Raw genomic sequence first — 19,925 nt, 5'->3', positions numbered from 1 at the left:
TGTCATCTGGGAAACATGTGGTTGAGTGGGGTTGTGAAGAGTGGGGATAAAAGTTTATAAAACATCTCACAAGAAACACATGCTCTGTTCACAATAACTTTACTGTCCTTATTTTATGTCAATGTCTTTGAACTTCTGGTTGATGTCCCTTAGCAAAATATTATGCTAATAATTATTGAGAAAGCCTGTTGCAAGGTATGGGCACATCGTACCAAGGAGTGTGGAAGCCTATTTCTGTACACACATGAGTTAGCAGAAGAGATGCTGTAAAATCATTTTTTGATAATTGTCTCCAAGTCGTTACTTGACACAAAGCAATTACTCTGGAGTCTCACTATAAAACAGCCATGCAATTTGGTGTAAGGAAGGTCTTGGACCCTGGCCAAAGTCATATTAAATGCTGGAAATGCCAAAGAGGCTCAGGGCTAATACTATTCTAACAGGAATGTCAGACATGAACTCTTAGCGGGTGATACTCATTTGTTGATAACCTAGTGTGTATCAGAATCCATATTGTGTACTTTACACGTGTCATCATGCTTATTTATCTTAATGCCCCTTTGGGATTGGTTATTTTTAACTCTTTTTTTCCCCTGCCTAAGAAAATGGAGTCTCAGAGAGAATTATGTAATTTGCCTGAGGATTTAAAAGGATAGAGCCAGAATTTGCATCCAGGAGTCTTACCATTCTTTTGTTCATGGTCCAATGATTTGACTTTCATAGCACGCAGGTGAACCAGAGAACCAATCTCAGAGAGACGGATATGTAAAACCAATGGGGCCTGAACACCTACTTATCTGAATCCTGTATTGCTGTCTTTTTAGGTCAGGATCGCAGTGAAGCCACTTTGATAAAGAGGTTTAAAGGTGAGGGGGTCCGATACAAGGCCAAACTGATCGGGATTGATGAGGTTTCCGCAGCTCGGGGAGACAAGTTATGCCAGGACTCCATGATGAAACTCAAGGTACTGCGCAAACTTTTTACTTTAAATCATGTGGGTTTGATATGCCTGAGAGGAAGAAATGATTACAATCATTCTGGTGAACATATTTTTATTTATTCATACACTGGTATATTACTTGGTACGCTGATGACTCACTGCATTTATTGGGAGCAGAGGTCAATCATTTAGCAAATGTTTATTGCGCATCTCCTATGTGTAGGTATTTTGCTAGTTCCTATTTGACAGTTTTTGAGCATATCACATTTTCTTCAGTTGTATCTTCACTGTGCAATGACTGCAAAAATAAAAGTATGAAATCATCAAATCATACATTCACTCAGATTTTATAAATTTTCTACTTTATTTTTTGATAAATTTTATATATTTTACCATATGATGAATATGGTAAAAGATGACATGTTAATTAATAAAGTTGATTTTATTCATTCTTTAAATTTCTATTAATGTCCCCCAAATACTAATCCCTGAGGATACAACTTGGTGGCCAATGTAATTTTTTTTTAATGTAAGAACTAAGACTCCCTGTAGTATAGCTGTAGGAATCATTCTTTTGAAAAACTCTTAATTTTCTAAACTGTGTATCCATTATTTTCTTTTTATTTTTCTTAGCTGTTACATAGCAAACTTTATTTTAATAGTTATGAATCTACTACAAGACATACTAGAAAAAGGTATAAAAGACATTAAAATCATGAGTTCACAGATTATCTCCTTGGAAGAGGTTAATGTATCCTTTTATAAAAAATAATTAAGCAATGTTATGAGATTTTAGGACAGTCCAGTAATGAGCCCCCTTCTGCCAAGTTCAAGTCTGAGTGATAAATACACAAAGGAGTCCCATAGGAAGAATTCTAAATTCCAGCTTTATGACTGATAAATGCTGGTCTGGAGGATGTGACGTAAACACATAGCCACAGGGCATCCTTGAAAGAGACAGGCCATTCTACTCGGCTTGTGGGACAGTTGGATAACTGCAGCCTTCCATGTTCACCCACCCTGACCCCCACCCTGCCCCAGAGCAGGACTGTGACTCATGCATGAGATCAGACCATAACACAACCTCTCTACCAGTGGACAGATTGCAGAGGGAGAACCCAGAAGGACTGAGCCACGCCTGCCTCCGTAAGGAGACCCTAGTCAAGGATGGGAATAAAGGCCTGGATCTTGATTCTTGCTGACGTTGTTCTTTACTGAGTATGAGGCCAGGCAAATGGAGATTTGCTTTTGACAAATATTCATTAAAAGACATCAAGAAGATCTCCAGTGACCTGGTTCTCACCCAGAGCCACAAGTCTGCTGAGAACAAGGAATAGGATAGTACACCTTCCCCCAGCATCCTGGGAGAGAGCGTTCCCCAGGCACGGGTCACAGAGCACCTCATCTGCCAGCTGCCTTCATAGAAGCATGGAGGTCTCAGTGGATGTGAGGCAGGGGTTGCCCTATGTGCCCTGAAGTTCTCCCTCAGAATTAACACTGGGCCAGGCTAGCTGGACCTGGCCTGTTGAGGACTGCCGAGTGTGTGTGTGTGTGTGTGTGTGTGTGTGTGTGTGTGTGTGTGTGTGTTAGCTGCAGTGAAGTGCCCCATCTGCCACCCCTCATAACCGTGAGGTCCCCAAAGCCCTGAGAGTTGGTCCTACCATAATACCTCCTGGCAGAAGCTCTGAACTTGTTGAGGGTTCTTAGTTCCCAGACAATTGTCTTTCATTATTTGCAAGTTGCAGAGAAGAATGTTGACATTTCTGCTCCCAGTAGTGTTTCTTTAGGAAACACAGAAACATAAATGATTGATTCTCCATTTGGCCAGCTGCCCAGGAAGGAAAGACAAAGAAATACAAAATGCCTGTTAGCCTTTCAAAAGGCCCACTTTCCATGTCAGACCATATGAGAAATTAAATAAATATCTGTTTTTCTTTGCTAGTCTCTGTGAAGCTGGTGCCTCTTCCTGTTTTAGAGTTTTTCTCTTGGATTATAGAGATTTAAGAGAGGGTTCATAATGTAAGTATGGGTGAGCCATTGCCTGTCCACCAGCAAAACCTTACTGTCATTGTATTTTAATTTAGTCAACAAAGCATTTTTTTACATATATTATCTTTTTTGATCTTGTGAGGTAGATATTAGCCTCCCTGTTTTGTAAATAAAAAATCTGAGGCTCGTGGAAGTTATAGGATTTGCCCCAGAACCTTCATTTAATCTGGGATAAGCCCAGAATTTAAACCTAGATCTCCAGATGCCCAGTGTTTGATAAGATATAGTTTAGTGCTTTATTCTATTCTGTTTTCTATCTGCATTGAATCTATCTTGGTTCCCCAACTAGATTTTAAGCCCCTACCAGTAAGCTACCACCCAATAGCCCCACATCATGGACTTCCAAAGCAGTCACCTTTCAGAGGTCTCGGGCAAAATGGTAGTGGTTGAAGAGATGGGCCCTCCCAAAGACAGTGCCTAGAGGGCTAATTACAGAGCCGAGAGTAAATCTGTTAATCAGGGTTCTATAAGAAACAGCTAGGTCAGAAGAGGAGACTTTAATGAAGGAGTGACATGCAAAGGTTAGGCAAGGTTAAGGTAGCAAACAAGGTTGGTAAGGCACCGGAAACTAGAAACAGTGGCAAGCTGTTACCACCCTAGGATGAGATGTATTTACTGGAATCCAGGGAGGGCAGGATTGAGGAGGAAGTCCCTCCCTCACCAAGCAAAACTATAGTTACTGCTGGGGATTGTAGAACAAGGTTGGGAAGGAGGCTGGAAGAAATACCCTGACCTCTCTCCTTCCACCGTCTGATCTCCTGTCTGTGCCTTCCTTGGTGGAATTCAGACAGCAGGAAGCTTCAGAGGACCTGCAAATGCAGACCACAGGGGCCAGTCTCTGGGCACAAAGCAGGGCAGAGGAAGATACTTGTATTCTCCTTCTTAACTAGGAAAAGTGAAACTTAGGATGAGTTTTCCCCCAAAGATTGTACAACTGATAACCAGTAGGGCTGAGACCGGAGACCAGGTTTAGTTCATGGAGCTTTCTGGAATAGCATTCTAGATTTTCAGCCATTCAGCCCTTCAGCCTGTTGTGTTTGCATACCTGCTTGACATGTTCCCTGGAAATCACAGTCATCCTATCATGTGCATGCACCCTGCTGGGTGAGGTGTCTCAGAGTCCTTTTCCATGCATCATCTTATCGGATTCTCAACGCAACCCCTGACCTGGACAGGGCAGCCTGTCAACCCTGCCTGGTGTGCCTGACCCCTTGTCTGCGTATAAATTCCTTCGGTAAGATGCTGCCTCTGTGTGACTCCCTTAGGGCTGCCTGCATCAATTATTCCACACAGTGCCTAGCACATGGCATTGCTTCACAGTATCAGTGTTAGTACTAATGGTGATGGCCACTGTTATCTGCACATTGCATCCCGTGCTGGGAGTGGTATGTGCACATTTCACTCTTTTTTTTTTTTTTTTTTTAATGTACCACCTCTGTATTTTTTTCTTCTCTTTAAATTTACTTATTTTATTTATTTTATTTTTGGCTGTATTGAGTCTTGGTTGCTGTGTGGGGCTTTCTCTAGTGTGGCGAGCAGGTGCTACTCTTCGTTGTGGTGCAAGGGCTTCTCATTACAGTGGCTTCTCTTGCTGTGGAGCACGGGCTCTAGGCTTGCAGGCTGCAGTAGTTGTGGTGTGTGGGCTCAGTAGTTATGGCTTGCGGGCTCTAGAGCACAGGCTTAGTAGTTGTAGCGCACAGGCTTAGTTGCTCTGCAGCATGTGGGATCTGGACCAGGTCTCAAACCCGTGTCCCCTGCATCAGCAGGCAGATTCTATTATTTTTTTTAAATTAATTAATTTTTCATTTTAAAGCTCTTTATTGGAATATAATTGCTTTACATTGTTGTGCCAGTTTTTGCTGTACAACAAAGTGAATCAGCTGTATTTATACATATATCCCCTCCCTCCAGCACCTCCCTCCCACCCTCCCTATCCCATCCCTCTAAGTTATCGCCCATTATCTAGTTGATCTCCCTATTTTATGCAACAGTTTCCTACTAGCTATCTGTTTTACATTTGGTAGTGTATATATGTCAATACTATTCTCTCACTTTGTCCTAGCTTCCCCTTCCCCTCCCACCCTGTGTCCTCAAGTCCGTTCTCTACAACTGCATCTTTATTCTTGCCCTATCACTGGGTTCATCAGTCCATTTTTTTAGATTCCATATATATGAGTTAGCATACGGTGTTTATTTTTCTCTTTATGGCTTACTTCGCTCTATATGACAGACTCTAGGTCCATCCACCTCACTACATGTAACTCAATTTCATTCCTTTTTATGGCTGAGTAATATTCCATTGTATATATGTGCCACATCTTCTTGTTGATGGGCATTTAGTTTGCTTCCATGTCCTGGCCATTATAAATAGTGTACAGGTCAATTCTTAACCACTGCGCCACCAGGGAATCCCCTACATTTTACTCTTATGAGGTAAGAAGTGTGAGTTTTCTCATTTTAGCGTTCTCCTTCACTACTGAGTCTGGAAGCTGGTGGTTTCACCTTTTTTTCATTCATGCCTCCCCAGAGAGCCCTTCCAGAGGGTTATAATGGAAGGAACCCTAACATTGGAATTCGAAAGATCCCTGGTTGAATTCCCTCTATGTCTCTTTAGTTCCTTTAGGTTTAGGGTGTTCACTTGACCCTCCTGACCTTATGTTTTGTCATTTGTAAAATAAGGGAGATAATTCTTCCCTCCCAGGATTATGGGATGGGCTAAATTATATGACATGTAAGAGAACTCCTACCATTTGGTAGGTACCCAAGAAAACATCTGACTCCATCATTTCCAGGTTTCCAACAGTGACTTCATAGGTCAGGTGGCTAATATTAGGCACAGAAACCCCAAAAGACCCCTACATTCATATCTTCCTATTCCCCAGCCAGCCCCGTCCCCTGGGATCAGGCACCCCAGGCAGTGTTGACAGGCTGCCCTGCCCAGGTCAGGGGTTGCTGTGAGAATCTGATAAGATGATGCACTGCATGGGAAAGGGCTCCGAGAAACCTCACCCAGCAGAGTGCGTGCACATGATAGGATGTCCCCAATATAACCCTTCTTCAGTTCTATGTAACAGCTGTGAATGATCTGTGGGGAGGTGAAACCCTGCAACATGCTGTCTGGCTGCAGGCTTGCTTGGGCTTCATGCAGTTTTTCAGGGCTTGACTCAAGGTCCTGTCTCTCAATATGCTTGATAAAATTGGAGTTTGATTTCTGCAAAGATGGTACTATGTCGTAGGAAGTTGGATCACCAGCTGCCCCAAGCAGAAGTGCTCCCGAAACATGCACGCTGGCTCTTTCCATCCCTCTTTATCTGCAGCCGTATTCTGCCAGGGAGTTAGCCACTTGGAACCAGGGAATTAGCTAGTCAGCACCATTATGTGCCAGGAATTAGCTTTGTTTGGTGTTGGTAATTCTAAGAGCTAGGGGTTGTTAGGTCCATCTTGGAGATGGGGACATTGAAGCTACTTTTCTTGACCAAAGGTGCAAGCCTCTCCCCACCATGGGCTGTGATGTCTTCACGTTGGAGGGACTTAAAACAAGAAAGAGAGGCTCCCTGCCCTTTGACACGGTCCTTCCAATGCTTCCATTTGTAATGGGGCTTCCATTATGATGGAGCTACTTCTTGTTCTCTCTCTTGCATAGGTATGGATACTAAAGTTGAAGGTTAGGCTACAGAGGGATCGAAGCATCAGTTATTTTGCTCCAAATCCAGCCAGGAACCCCGATTTCAAAGTCAAGTTTTCATAGGTTCAAAACCTGGCTTTTTCACTACCCCAGTGAGGGGAAAGTCACTTCACTTTTTTGAGTGCCTTTTTTATTCCAGGCTCTATTCTCGATACGGGGCACATAGAATGAGTAAAACAAAGTTCTGTGCACAATTGAGCTTTTGTTCTATTGGGCAAAGGCAGACAGTCAACAAATGAATATACAATATGCCGGAGGGTGCCACGAGGAAAAGAGATGCTGGGAGAAAGAACGAGTTGTGGTTTAGTGTGGAGCGTGAAGGGGTCAGAAATGGTATCTCTGATCGGGTTACTTCGAAGAGAAATGAGAACCACCCCTGGGAATGCAAAGACATACTTTGTACCTTCTCCCATGTCCTTAAAACCATCCCTCAGTGAATTTATAAGAAAGCAAGAAGCACACTGAGGAATCTGGAAACCTTTGAACAGGAGGAGGGGTTAAAGAGACTGAAGATTTTGCTTTGAGGGTGAGTCATTCTCTTTATTTAGAGGGCAGTCATTGGAGGAGGAATCTTATATCAGTAGGTACCATCCCTGAGGGGCCAAAAGAGGAACACCAGGTAGGGTTACAGGAAAGGGACCTGAGCTTGCTAGAAAGAAGAGACACACAAAGGAGTAATAACTGCCCACTGCACCAAGAGTGTTGAAAGTGAACGTGTGGTCTCAGTTTTCTCACCAGCTCTCTGCACCATCTTGGGACTATTCACCCAATTCAGACATCATTTTTCTCATCTGTGAATTGAGAGATTTGGACTGAATAGCTTTAAGGTTTTCTTTGACTCTAACATTCTGTGCATCCGTATGTCAGAGGTGCTTGAAAATGAATGGGCAACTCCTGAGGGAGTGAATTCCTATTACTAGGTACCAAACAGGAACTGGACCACAAACGCTAAGGGAAGTCCTTTATTTACTAGAAGAAATTAATTATTATGACATCCCTACAGTGTACCAGGCATTGTCCTAGGTACTTTCCGTAAGTTTTCATTTAATTCTCTCAAACATGGAAGAGAAGTATTTACACTTGAGGAAGTAGAATTGGGAGTTAAGTCATTGGTCCAAGAGCACAGCCAAGAGTATATTCCAGATGTTTCAATTCTGCAGGATATTACCAATACCCAAAGTGAGGATAATCAGACAACCCAAGAGAATTCCCTTTCCTTGTGCCTACTGGTCATACCTCTCACCCTATTCGCTGAGACTGAGGTTGAGGACATGCTGTTCTAAAAACAGCACAAAGGACTTTTATCTCTTGGAAATATGAAATCATGATTTTTTTAGACTTTTCTACTCCTAAAAAACTCCAGAATGATAACCATTGAGAGTTGGGCTTAGTCTCGCCCTCTGTGGAGGCTAATAGGGATGAAGGGGCTGGAAGCCTTAAAACACCTAATGCAGAGTCCACGACAGCCCTGGAGCATAAATCCATTGAATGTCCTCAGAATGTCCTCAGCCTCTGCGTTGTGCCCTAATAGAAGCGCATGCTTGCCTGTAATTGGCCACCACAGAAGCTGATTTAAAAATCAACTGTCTTTACTCTTAATTTGCATCATATCAACTTTGGAGGGGACTCTTTTTTTTTTATAAATTTATTTATTTATTTAATTTATTTATTGGCTGCATTGGGTCTTCGTTGCTGCACATGGGCTTTCTCTAGTTGCTGTGAGCGGGGGCTACTCTTCATTGTGGTGCGCAGGCTCCTCATTGCCGTGGCTTCTTTTGTTGTGGAGCATGGGCTCTAGGTGCATGGGCTTCAATAGTTGCAGCATATGGGCTCAATAGTTGTGGCTCACGGGCCTTAGAGCACAGGCTCAATAGTTGTGGTACACAAGCTTAGTTGCTCCATGGCATGTGGAATCTTCCCAGAGCAGGGCTCGAACCCATGCCCCCTGCATTGGCAGGCGGATTCTTAACCACTATGCCACCTAGGAAGTCCTAGAGGGGACTCTTGATAGCAAATTCACGTAACAGAAATTTCCTGAGTGGCTGCTGCCCTCCAGAGACTATCCTGGGTACCAGGGAGGAGCAGTGAGCAGAGTAACATACCTACCTTTTATGACATCTACCTTCTAATTAACTCATACACATATCTTCAGTTTATAAAAAATTTGGGAAAGTTAGAAAACATATTTTTGAGAAATGGAGTTCATTTGCTAAGTACTTTCCTTGAAAGCACAGGAATGATTGGGAAAATGATAGAAGAACACACAAAATCTGTGGGTTAAAACTGAAAACCATAGACATATGACTATCACATTTTTCCAAACAAAATTGAGACATGCCGTCTGGCAATATTTTTTCTTTTCTTTCTGATCTCTAAAATTAGTTCATATGAAAACTTTTCCCAGAAGTATAAAATTAAAATCACATTTAGAAATGTATTCCATGACTCATCTTTATTTAAAAGGTTAAAACCATATCTAATACAAACCCAGCAAAGATTTTAACAAGAGGACCATATCGTGTTTATCCTGGGGTCTCGAATTTTGAGCCAAGCCCCTAGGCACAAAGTAGGCACTCTATAAATCTTGGTTTTTCCAGTGAATCCATGTTCAGATATTTATTTATACAGTTTTCAAGCAGTGAGGACAAGTGTCACCCTAAAACATCAAGAAGATGCAAGCCCGTCGGGGAAGGCAGCATGGAAGCGGGGAGGGAAAGGAGTCTGCGTGATTGGTGGCATCGATTCATGGTATCTGACATGCCTTTGGGACAGGAGGGAATTTTCAAATGAAAACACTAAAGTAAAAACCATGTCCTTCCTTTTAACAGGGTGTTGTTGCTGGCGCTCGTTCCAAAGGAGAACACAAACAGAAAATCTTTTTAACCATCTCCTTTGGAGGAATCAAAATCTTTGATGAGAAGACAGGGGTAAGTGAAAGAATCACATGGCATGGTGAAATTGAATCCATTGACAGATGTGCCCTTAAAAGCCTCTACTCTCTGGGCAGAAATATCAAACAAGCATAAAAACACATAAAGCAACTGACAAACTTGATCAACTGTGATCGTCCATCAAAGGGAGGCTCTTCCCTGACTTGGCCACAGTGTGACTGCACTGTGTTTCTTGCAGTGTAATTGGGATAAAAGTGTCACAGAGTCCTGGTAATGTAATGGGGAATTGATGTGCCTTGAAGAGCGGTGGGTAATGTGACAGTTTAAGTTAAATTTCTTTGTGTGTTGGCAACTTTAATGACATGCGTCCTAGAGTGAGATGCGGTGAGGGGGGTGGCTTTTGACTTGGTTAAAGCATCCAGACTCTCTTGGGTTGAACCTGTGGCACTTTGCAATTGCTGTCATCAAAAATAATAAATAGAGTTTTCAATCTTAAAAAAATCTATCACTTCAGGACCAGGAAATGTAAGGTCTGATCTGTTTGTTGAATCCACTGAAGAAGTGGCTTGTATTTTCATCAACCTTGTAGCAGCAATTAGCTCCCAGCTTCATCCCCAGCACTTGCCTGGCATTGTTGGCCCTGTTCATTGATGGTAAAAGAAAACAGAAGAGTGCTCTGTTCTGTGATCTGTTTTGTCCAGAGAGCAAGGGTCCAACAGACATGTTTTCCTTTTATTCATTCAATGCTTTATAGCTTCTAACATACCTTCACCTATATCACCTCCATTGGACTTCACATGTAATTTGTCAGGTACTGTATAAACAATACTCAACTAGCCAAGTTACCTAACCCTATCATTTTGCATTATAGTTTTCTCCCATTTGTTCTGACTCATATTAGGATACCATGTGGGTAGTAGGATGATAATTTAACAGTATAAAGTGGATTTTCTTGAAGAAAAGTTAGTCCTGAATAGTAACAGTGCAGATATTTGTACTCCCATGTCCATAACAGCATTATTCACAATGGGCAAAAGGTAGAAGCAACTCAACTGTCCATCAATGGATGAATGGATAGACGAAATATGGGGTATATATGTGTGTGTCTGTGCGCGTGCACGCATGTGTGTGTGTGTGTGTGTATATATATATATATATATATATATATAGTGGAACATTATTCAGCAATAAAAAGGAAGGAAGTTCTGACATAGGCCACAATGTGGAAGACATTATGGAAAGTACAATAAGCCAGTCACACAAAGCCAAATTCAGTAGGATTCCACTTAAATGAGATATCTAGAGAAGTCAAATACATAGAGACAGAAAGTAGAATGGTGGTTGCCTGGGCCTGAGGGGAGGGGTGATAAAGAATTCGTGTTTAATGAGTACAGAGTTAAAAGTCTGGGGAGATGAAAACAGTGCTATGATGGTTGCACAGCAATGTGAACGTACTTTATGCCACTGAACTGTAGACCAGAGATGGTTATAATAGTACATTTTATGTTATGTATGTTTTACCATAATAAAAAATAACTAGTAGCGATAATTTCCATTTGTTGAGTACCTACTCCCTGCTGGGTACATATTAGTCACTTTGCACACTTTTTTCAGTTTTGTCCTCACAACAGTCCTGTGAGAGAGTGACAATAACAGTGACTGCATCAAGCACGTAGTGTGTCCCAGTCATTGTTGTAAGCCCTTTACAAGTACCAGCACATTTAACCCTTAAAGCAACCCTGTGAATAGATAGGGTTGTTAGCTCCATTTTATAGTTGAAGATATTAAGGAGAGAAAAGGTTATGTAACTTGCTGAAAGTAAGTGGTGGTGGAGACAGGATTACAACCGAGACAGTCTGGCTTATGGGTCTTTTTACCTAACCACAATGTCTGTTATCTCTCAGGATAAGTGACTTTGTTCAAGGAGGCAGAGCTGGGATTTAGCCTGCCGTTGACCTGAGTCAAAACTCAAAGCAATTAACCTGTCTGTTATAGGAAAGGTGGGCCTACCTGGGGATGCCTTGGTAAAGGGAGTTTAGAATGAAGGCACAGGCATCTGTTGTCAAGGAGCTCAAATGCAGCAAGATTAAGAGCCTCATGTAAGCCTCTTCTGCTTTAATAAAAGTATGGTTTCTAAAACTAGGGAAGATTTTCCTTTTCCAGGGCACGCTATTGTTTGGAGACCTGTGCTCGATTTTGAAACTCACATTTTACAAAGGATATATATAGTCTAATCAAAGAATATCCTGATGAGGGGATCAGGGCAGTTGGGGGACTGAAAACTATGCTGGGCCATCACTTCTCAAAACAGACTTGGCCTTGTGGGATCCTGGGTAACGCAGGAGGCAGACAGCTTTGGGCTTGTAGAAACTGGAAGGATATTATTGATCCCTTAGCATAGGGGTCCCCAACCCCCGGTCCGTAGCCTGTTAGGAGCCGGGCCGCACAGCAGGAGGTGAGCAGCGGGCGAGTGAGTGAAGCTTCATCTGCCGCTCCCCATCGCTCTCACTACTGCCTGAATCATCCCCCTCCATCACTTGTATTACATGGAAAAATGGTCTTCCATGAAATCGGTCCGTGGTGCCAAAAAGGTTGGGGACCGCTGCCTTAACATCCTTCATGGGAGGGAGCTAATAAGTGTGGATCAAGCCTAATTGAGAGATACTTTCACAAGGATTTATATGCCCCAATATATGTCATCATCTCTAGTCTCTCCCCAAGTCACCAAGACATTGGCATCACCAAAGGGACTGGAGTGGCTCAGAGTATCAGATACTTTATCTTGTCCAGGGCTGTGTTTTTGGGCCTTGCTATTCCATCATGTACCCTGCCATCAAACAGTCCTTATCACCAAACTTTAACTAATGAGGAAATGTAGTTTATATTCTTTACTTTTATCTAAATCCTTACTCAAGGGTGGCTAAACTGGCCCCAAAGAAAGATATCACTAAACCTTGTAATGTGATTTTTGATTCTTTATCTGGACACAAAGAGAACAATGGTAAAATCATTATTTAAGCTCAAAGCCATTTGGCTTTGTGGAAAAACATCATATACTAGTGGAGATTCAGGATTAAGGCAGAATTAAATGTTTTCTGTCTGGCTTAGTCTGCTCCAGTTCTGTTTGATTAACCTGAGACCCTGTATCGTTGGGCTTCTGCAACCTTAGCTTGTGAATTTGTCTCAACACAAGCCTGGGGAAAACTGATGGAGAGAATTGAACTTTTAAGCCTGAAGTAGAGAGGATGGTGGGGCAAGGCACTCCATATTAATAGTGTTCATCTCGCCAAAGAGTTGTCTAGTAGAAGAAGCTGACTTGTTCTGTGTGACTCCAGAGACAGAACGAAGACCAGGAGATAGAAGTTTCTAGGAAGCAGTTTTCAGCTTATGAGGAAGAAGAATTTCCCACAAGTCAGAGCTGTTCAGCATGTAGATGAACCACCTCCTGTGCAAGTGAGTTCACCATCCCTAAGAGGATTCAAGCAACAGTCACACAATGGAGATTTTGTGGAAAGAAGTCAAGTAGAAGATGAGATGTTGACCAAAGTCACATCTGAGTCCATTCCCCAGACTGGTTTTAATAGTCTGTTTCTCCCTTAAAGTCAACCCTATTGATATGATTTATCTCCAGATAAAGGGAGGTTTTTCAAAACCTCCATTGGAGATTATGAGCAGGAACAGTTTACTGAACCTTTGTCGTTGCCCGGCAGGGGACTGCCTGAGTTGTCCAGGATAAGCGTCTAAGTGAAGTGTTTTGTCCTACATATCAAAGAAATGAGAAACTGGGTCTTTGTCATTTGGAATGACAAATTTTAGTTGTTTATCGTGCCTAAGTATTCCTGCTCAAGCTTGGCTGCGCTATGTTTTTCCAAACCAAGAAAAGAAACATTAGCAGAACGTGACAATAGCTAGAATTTTAAAAATCCAAAAGCTGTCAAAAATGTTTTGATCCCAATTAAAGAGCCCTTTGCAGCAATTTACACCTTGTCTTGAATTTCAAAGGGTTCTTGATCCCAATCCTTATGTGAGTAAATTTTATTATTAGTATGTTGCAGGAAATAAATCAATATCGAAAGCTCTTCTTATGTTCAGATATCTAGGTATTGTTAACATATCAAAAGAATCAGTGAGATTGTAGAAAATGTCATAAATGAACTCATTGTTATTAGTAATAGTAGAAGCAGTAGCAAATAGGAGTAGAAATGGTTTCATGTCAGTATATTACTAGGTCCTCAAATCAGACAAGTGAACACCAAGGCAGGAGTAATGTCATCTTCATTTCGCAAATAAGGAAACTGAGATTCTGGGCGTGTTCCTGACTTGGCTGGAGACACCAATCAGACCTCCCAACCCCAAATCCTATGTCTTTCCAGGGAAACTCACTAGCTTTCGTCTCTCCCCATTTGCAATTTTATTCCATAGAGTTATTACAATTTGTGCCATTAAAAAATCATAAATATTTCAGGAGCCTAAAGATGATTCTGTTTCTCAGGGTAGAGGGCAGTGGTCTGTATCAACTTTTCAAGATAATGCAACATCTTGTTGCCACAATCACAGATGGATTTTGCTTGTTCATTTAGTTTAGCCAACACTGATTAAAGTAAATGCTATTATTATCTCCATTTTACAGATGAGAAAACTGAGGTCCAAATAATTAATTACACAGTTCTCAAGTGACAGAGCTGAGATTCAAACCCAGGTAGTCTCGTCCAGATTTCTTGATGCTAGTAAGATACCACTAATAAAAACATACCTTTCTTAGTGTGTTTGGGCTGCTATAATAAAAATACTATAAACTAGGTGGCTTATAAACAACAAACATTTATTTCACAGTTCTAGAGGCTGGAAAGTCCAAGATCATGGCCTCAGGATTTGGTGTCTGGTGAGAGGCCACTTCCTCATAGATGGTGCCTTTTTGCTGCATCCTCTCATGGTGGAAGGGGGAGAGGGAAAGGATGCTTTCTAGGGCCTGTTTTATAAGGGTAGCACCCTCATGACCTAATAACCTCTCAAAGACCCCACCTCCTAGCACCATCACCTTGAGGGTTAGAATTTCAGCATATGAAATTTACAGGGATGTAAACATTCAGATCATAGCAATATCAAAGTTTATAAATGATTTCCTTTTATATGTATTAGAGCAGATTCAATATTATCCCTGTCTTACTGTCACCATTATTAACTTTCATTTTAATGAGCTTTCCTGAAGATAAAAGAGGTGGAGTTACAACTGGGACTGTCTTGCAGATAGAATGTTGGCAGTGTAACCAGTTAGGCGAGAGCATATTGGATGCCTGCTCTATGCCGCGTGATGGTCTGTTTCCTGAGGATTCAAAGATGAAGAAGATGTGTTCTTGCCCCTGAAGTGTTCACAGTCTGGTGCTGAAACCAGACTCACAAAGTGAACTGACAGCTGCTGAGACACAGGTGTGAATGGAGTTGTCGTTACTCAGGGGAGGCAGACTGAGCTTTGCCTAGAATAGTCAGGAAGGTTTTTACAGAAAAGGGCACACTGACTTGGCAGTGGAGGAGTGAGTTGGAGAGGACCAGAGAAGCAGGTCAGGAAGAGAAAAACGTATTTCTAAATGCACATATGTCTAAGAGAGAAAGATATGTGTGTGTTCATCCTTCCCTTCAGGAAATATTTATTGAACACTTCTAGCAACACACAGATGAACAAGCCTGGATCTTTTTCATCGCTGTTACTTATCTGGTTAGCACATGACGTCCACATAGTAGGTGCTCAGTAGTACTTATTGCACAGAAAGTAAAATGACTTCGTGATTACGACCAAGCAAATGTACACAGAAAGACTAGGGCATAGCAGGGGAGAGGTGGAGAGTGGCCCAGAATTCAATATTGTTCCTCATAATAGAGGGGTAATGATGTTTTCAATGCAATGGCTGCACTTATATTTTCAGGGCTGATTTAATAATTTATTCTTCAGTCAAAACCAGATATCACCTTATTTGTGTCTCATCAAAAACAGGACTGTTTTTCCTTTAATTCTAACTGGGTATTTTGAGTGGACTTGGGGAGAGCAGCTGAGGTGCAGCAAGGGAAACTGGTCCCAGGGAGGGAGACAGGGAGGAAGATGAAGGGGCTGCAGACCTGGGACACCCTGGCCATCCTGAGAGTCATTGAAACAGTACACGGGACTCTCACAAGACAAGTGGTAATGACTCACTAGCCTGTAAGCAGGACCACATGGCCTACGGCAGGCTTCTGTGGATCCTGTCTCATTTGACACCCAACAATTCTTGGAGGCTTTATGAACCTCCGTTTACAGATGAGTCATCTAAGGTACACATAGGGTGAGTGGCTTGCCCGAGGCTACTATGAGTAGCAGAAATTGAATTCAAATTCACATTTGTAACTCCTAAGTTTGTTTTGTGTCTTTTACTCCAGAGATTCTCCAGTTGACTGGTTCTATCCCCATAAGGGCTGTTTTGGAACTTAATGTAGGCATTTGGGGTGGTCACAACTTTTGGAGAAGGGGGTGGTGATGTAGGAACTTACTAGGGGCAAGTATACTAGCCACTCTACTATGTACAGGACATTCATGCACAGCACAAATGTTTCCTGTGCCATATGACTAAATGTCTTATCGCACGTTCATGTAGATGAAAAACTTGTTTATAATGAACTGAATCTAAAACCTAACTCTACTTTGTCTATAAAAAAGTGATTTTTGTACCGTATTCATAATACTGGATTTTCCAGAAATGCAACTAAACAGAGAGAAAGATGTGCTTTCTTTTGTTGAAACCTCTCAAGAGTTGGTCATCACTTTGGAAAACCACTTCCCTGTGATGCTTTTCATATATGAGTCACCAACAGGGCACTACTCCATCAGTTTCATGTATAGCTATCATGTTCACCATAACTGGCCTTATTTGGCCCTTCTTTAAAGATGTCAAATATAAAGGGAAGAGTTGAATGACCTCTTAAAACCAAATTTATTCATTATAAGAAAGCACAAACATAAGACAGTGTCATTATGTTCTTCTATGGTAGTTGTAACTAAGCTTTTATATGTGGAAATTCACATTATTTTTTTATTAGAAATCATCTTCTTTTATTTCTCCTTTATAAGTAGGACATTTTTATTTGCTTAAACTTCATGTGTATAGGTAGGTTATATAATCATTTCCAGATAATAAAAGAATTACAAAATATTGGTTTATAAAAAAGAAGTGTTGGGTCAGATAAGGTTAAGAATCTCTCTCTAAGGGCAGGAATAAAGATGCAGTTGTAGAGAACAGACTTGAGGACACTAGGTGGGGGGCAAAGGGGAAGCTGGGATGAAGCGAGAGAATAGTATTGACATATATACACTACAAATGTGAAACACATAGCTAGTGGGAAACTGCTGCATAAAACAGGGAGATAAACTTGATGATGGGGGATGACTTGGAGGGATGGGATAGGAAGGGTGGGAGGAAGTTGTGGGAGGGAGGGGATATGGGGATATATGTATAAATACAGCTGATTCACTTTGTTGTACAGCAAAAACTGGCACAACAATGTAAAGCAATTATATTCCAATAAAGAGCTTTAAAATGTGGGGAAAAAAAAGAAGAATCTCTGTCTAGACCAAGCTGCCATTTTCATTGGTTCATTCATTCATTCATTCATTCCACAAATGCTTATTGAATGAAAGGAACATTCTACGTGATGAATAGGGATGAATTAGCCTGAAACCTTTTCTTCAAGAAACTTACAACCTAGGAGGTAAGACATATGTAAGTAACTAAAAACTCAAAGCAAGAATAACAATACGATAAGAGAAAAATATAAAATTATAATGAGAGTTCAAAAGAAGAAATGATTTCTTCCATCTGAAAAAAGTATGGAATGATTTAGGAACAAAGGGCTGAATCTGAAGGATGGGCAGTTTTCTAGGTGAGAGGTATAAGAGGACCAGTATCCAGGCAAAGGGAATTATGGGGAGTGTTTAAGAAGATCCTAAAGTGAGAAAGTTGTGAAGGAGGGCAGGTGTGCAGAAGAGTGAGATGTTGGGATATTCTGAATTGGAGGATATGTGATTGCTATCAGTGAGATAAAACTGAGAAGGTAGGCAGGACCCTATTGTGACGGCTGGAATGTAAAACCAGGGAGTTTTGGTTGAATCATGTCCATGACAGCCTGAGTTATTATTCAGTGTATTCTGTGGCCCTAAAGCTGCACTCACTATACAGAGAGGTAGGTTCAGTGACTCTAAGGCCACCCTTGACCCATAAGATGCCTTTGTGCAAATCAGGGAAAAGTCCCTGTCTTTAAGGCTCCTTGCCTGGGACGACTTTTGCTGGGAAACGGTTTCAATAAGCATACGTGTTTTTGATAACTATATGATGACTAGCTCCCCATGGAGCTGTGCAGTGTACCCCTTGCCCAGCTGTATGTAGCAGACCTGGGAGTGTCATTCATGCATGAGCAGAATGCTGGGGGTACCATCTTGCCATTTCCTGTACACACCATGCACTGCCCAGCTTTCAGGACTAGCTCCAGCAGACCCCTCCACTCTGTACATCCCTTTGCCCTTCTTCACTCAGTGAACACCTCACAGTCCAGTAATGTCAACAACAATAACAACAGCAACACAGCACAACAATGACCACTTATCAAGCCCTTTCTCGGGCCAGGTGCTTTGTTAAACTAAGTGCCTTACGCATTTCATCCTCCGAGCAGGATTCACGTTGGCTCCTATTGGAATCCACAGCCCACACTCCTCGCCAGTATGGTACTGCACCAGAGAATGGACCTAGTGGAAGGAGCTGCCTTGGATCTGTCCTGCCAGGCCATGTGGTTATAAAGCAGCTTTTATGAATGACTTCATACCTCTTTTACTCATCTGTAAGATGGGGATAATCAAAGTACCTATGTCTTAGGGTTGGTGCAAGATTAAATGAGAATTTAATTAAACCCCTTAAGACTTAGAAGAGTGCCTGGTATGAGAAAAAGCTCTAGGTGTTAAATAATATTGTATCATTAGCTCTATTGTCCCCTCTCTGATATGGATTTTCTTATGTCCTCCCCTCAGAATTAAGAAATCCATTCACATTCTTCCTACAGCATCCTTTGTTCATCTTTATTGTAGCACACAGTTGTCTATATCAGAATGAGTTGACTCACGCTTCCATCAGACTACAGGCTCCAAGAGGCACCTGGTCTCATCCATTGCTGTATCTGCAGGGTTTCACACAGGTCCTGGCGTGTGACAGAGATGCTAATAGCACATTGAAGGAAGGGAGGGGAGGCAGTCAGGGAGAGATGGAACAAAAGAGAGGGAAGGAAGGTAGGTACAGGAAGTAATGAATAAGCAAACTTATAAGGAAATGCTGATTGTCTGGGCTAGATATTGGCGCCCAAGATACTACATACCAAAGATGCTAGTTTTGCCATGCAGGCAGTGAGCAAGGAAAGAATAGTATACGTGATTCAGAGCTCCCTGGTCCTAGGAGATCAGAGATGAAAGGTCCCTTAGGCATGGAGTAACCCACTCATTTACAAGTGAAGAACCTCAGAACCCAAAGAGAGGAAATGGCTCCTGAGACCTCCCAGCAAATTATGAGCAGAACCCCTAAGCTTGAGTATCCCTAAGGACAAATCTGAGTCACTCTCTGATGCTCACGAAACAGGAAGTGGAAAGCATCCTCTTCCCTACCTCTTCTTCCCTATTTTGCCTTCCTTCCTCTTTACTTTTTCTCTTTCTCTCTCTACCATCTCCATACTCTTGGCTCATTTGCTGCAATGTTCAGGCTCCTACAGCCCGACAGCTGCCCCAGATCCATTTTAATATCAAAGAGACTGAACATCTGAGGGGAAAAATTGGGTCTCTGTGTGTTTAGTGTCTTGTTGGATGATATTGAATTTTAATTTATCACAATAAAAAAATCAATCTATAGCTCAAAACCAACATATTTTTAGAAATTGGCCCTGTCAGGAAGCTGTCTCTGTTAGATAATTTAGACAGGGGATAATTCATGACAGAGGAAAAAAAGGATGTTCATATTACCCTGAAAAGTGAGACCACGAATCTTTTGAAGTGTATTTGGCAAGCTCAGAAATGTACTATCTTTCCCTTAATGAACCATTTTATCAATTTTGGTGTTTAAGGAGGTAAAGAGGTATTATATTCTGGGGTAGCTGCTTTTACATGCTTGGTCTCATTTAATTCAGTCCCCTAAGAATTCAGCTAAGAAAATTGTTTTTTTTTCCCATGAAACAGATGAGGACACTGAGACACAGAGAGGTTAAGGAACTTGCACAAAGCCTGAATGTCCAGCAAAGTGCAGAGCGGGGCACTGACTCCAGCATGGCACACTGGGAAGGCCTGTGTTCTTTTCAGTTCCCAATG

The 19,925-nt window shown here is 41.8% G+C and overlaps 1 protein-coding gene across 3 annotated transcripts in view; it reads left to right on the top strand.

Annotated features, from left to right (window-relative positions):
• DAB1 (DAB adaptor protein 1) overlaps window positions 1-19,925 on the top strand; it is a 414,727-nt gene that overhangs the window by 270,076 nt on the left and 124,726 nt on the right. For all 3 annotated transcript variants that reach the window (XM_057744820.1, XM_057744802.1, XM_057744811.1), the window contains exons 3-4: window positions 825-964; window positions 9,503-9,601. In XM_057744820.1, the coding sequence (XP_057600803.1) occupies window positions 825-964; window positions 9,503-9,601 (239 nt within the window). The remainder of the gene's footprint in view (window positions 1-824; window positions 965-9,502; window positions 9,602-19,925) is intronic.

This window comes from Hippopotamus amphibius, chromosome 1, assembly GCF_030028045.1.
Source record: "Hippopotamus amphibius kiboko isolate mHipAmp2 chromosome 1, mHipAmp2.hap2, whole genome shotgun sequence".
NCBI lineage: Eukaryota > Metazoa > Chordata > Mammalia > Artiodactyla > Hippopotamidae > Hippopotamus > Hippopotamus amphibius.
This window is presented reverse-complemented; position numbering and strand designations above follow the sequence as displayed.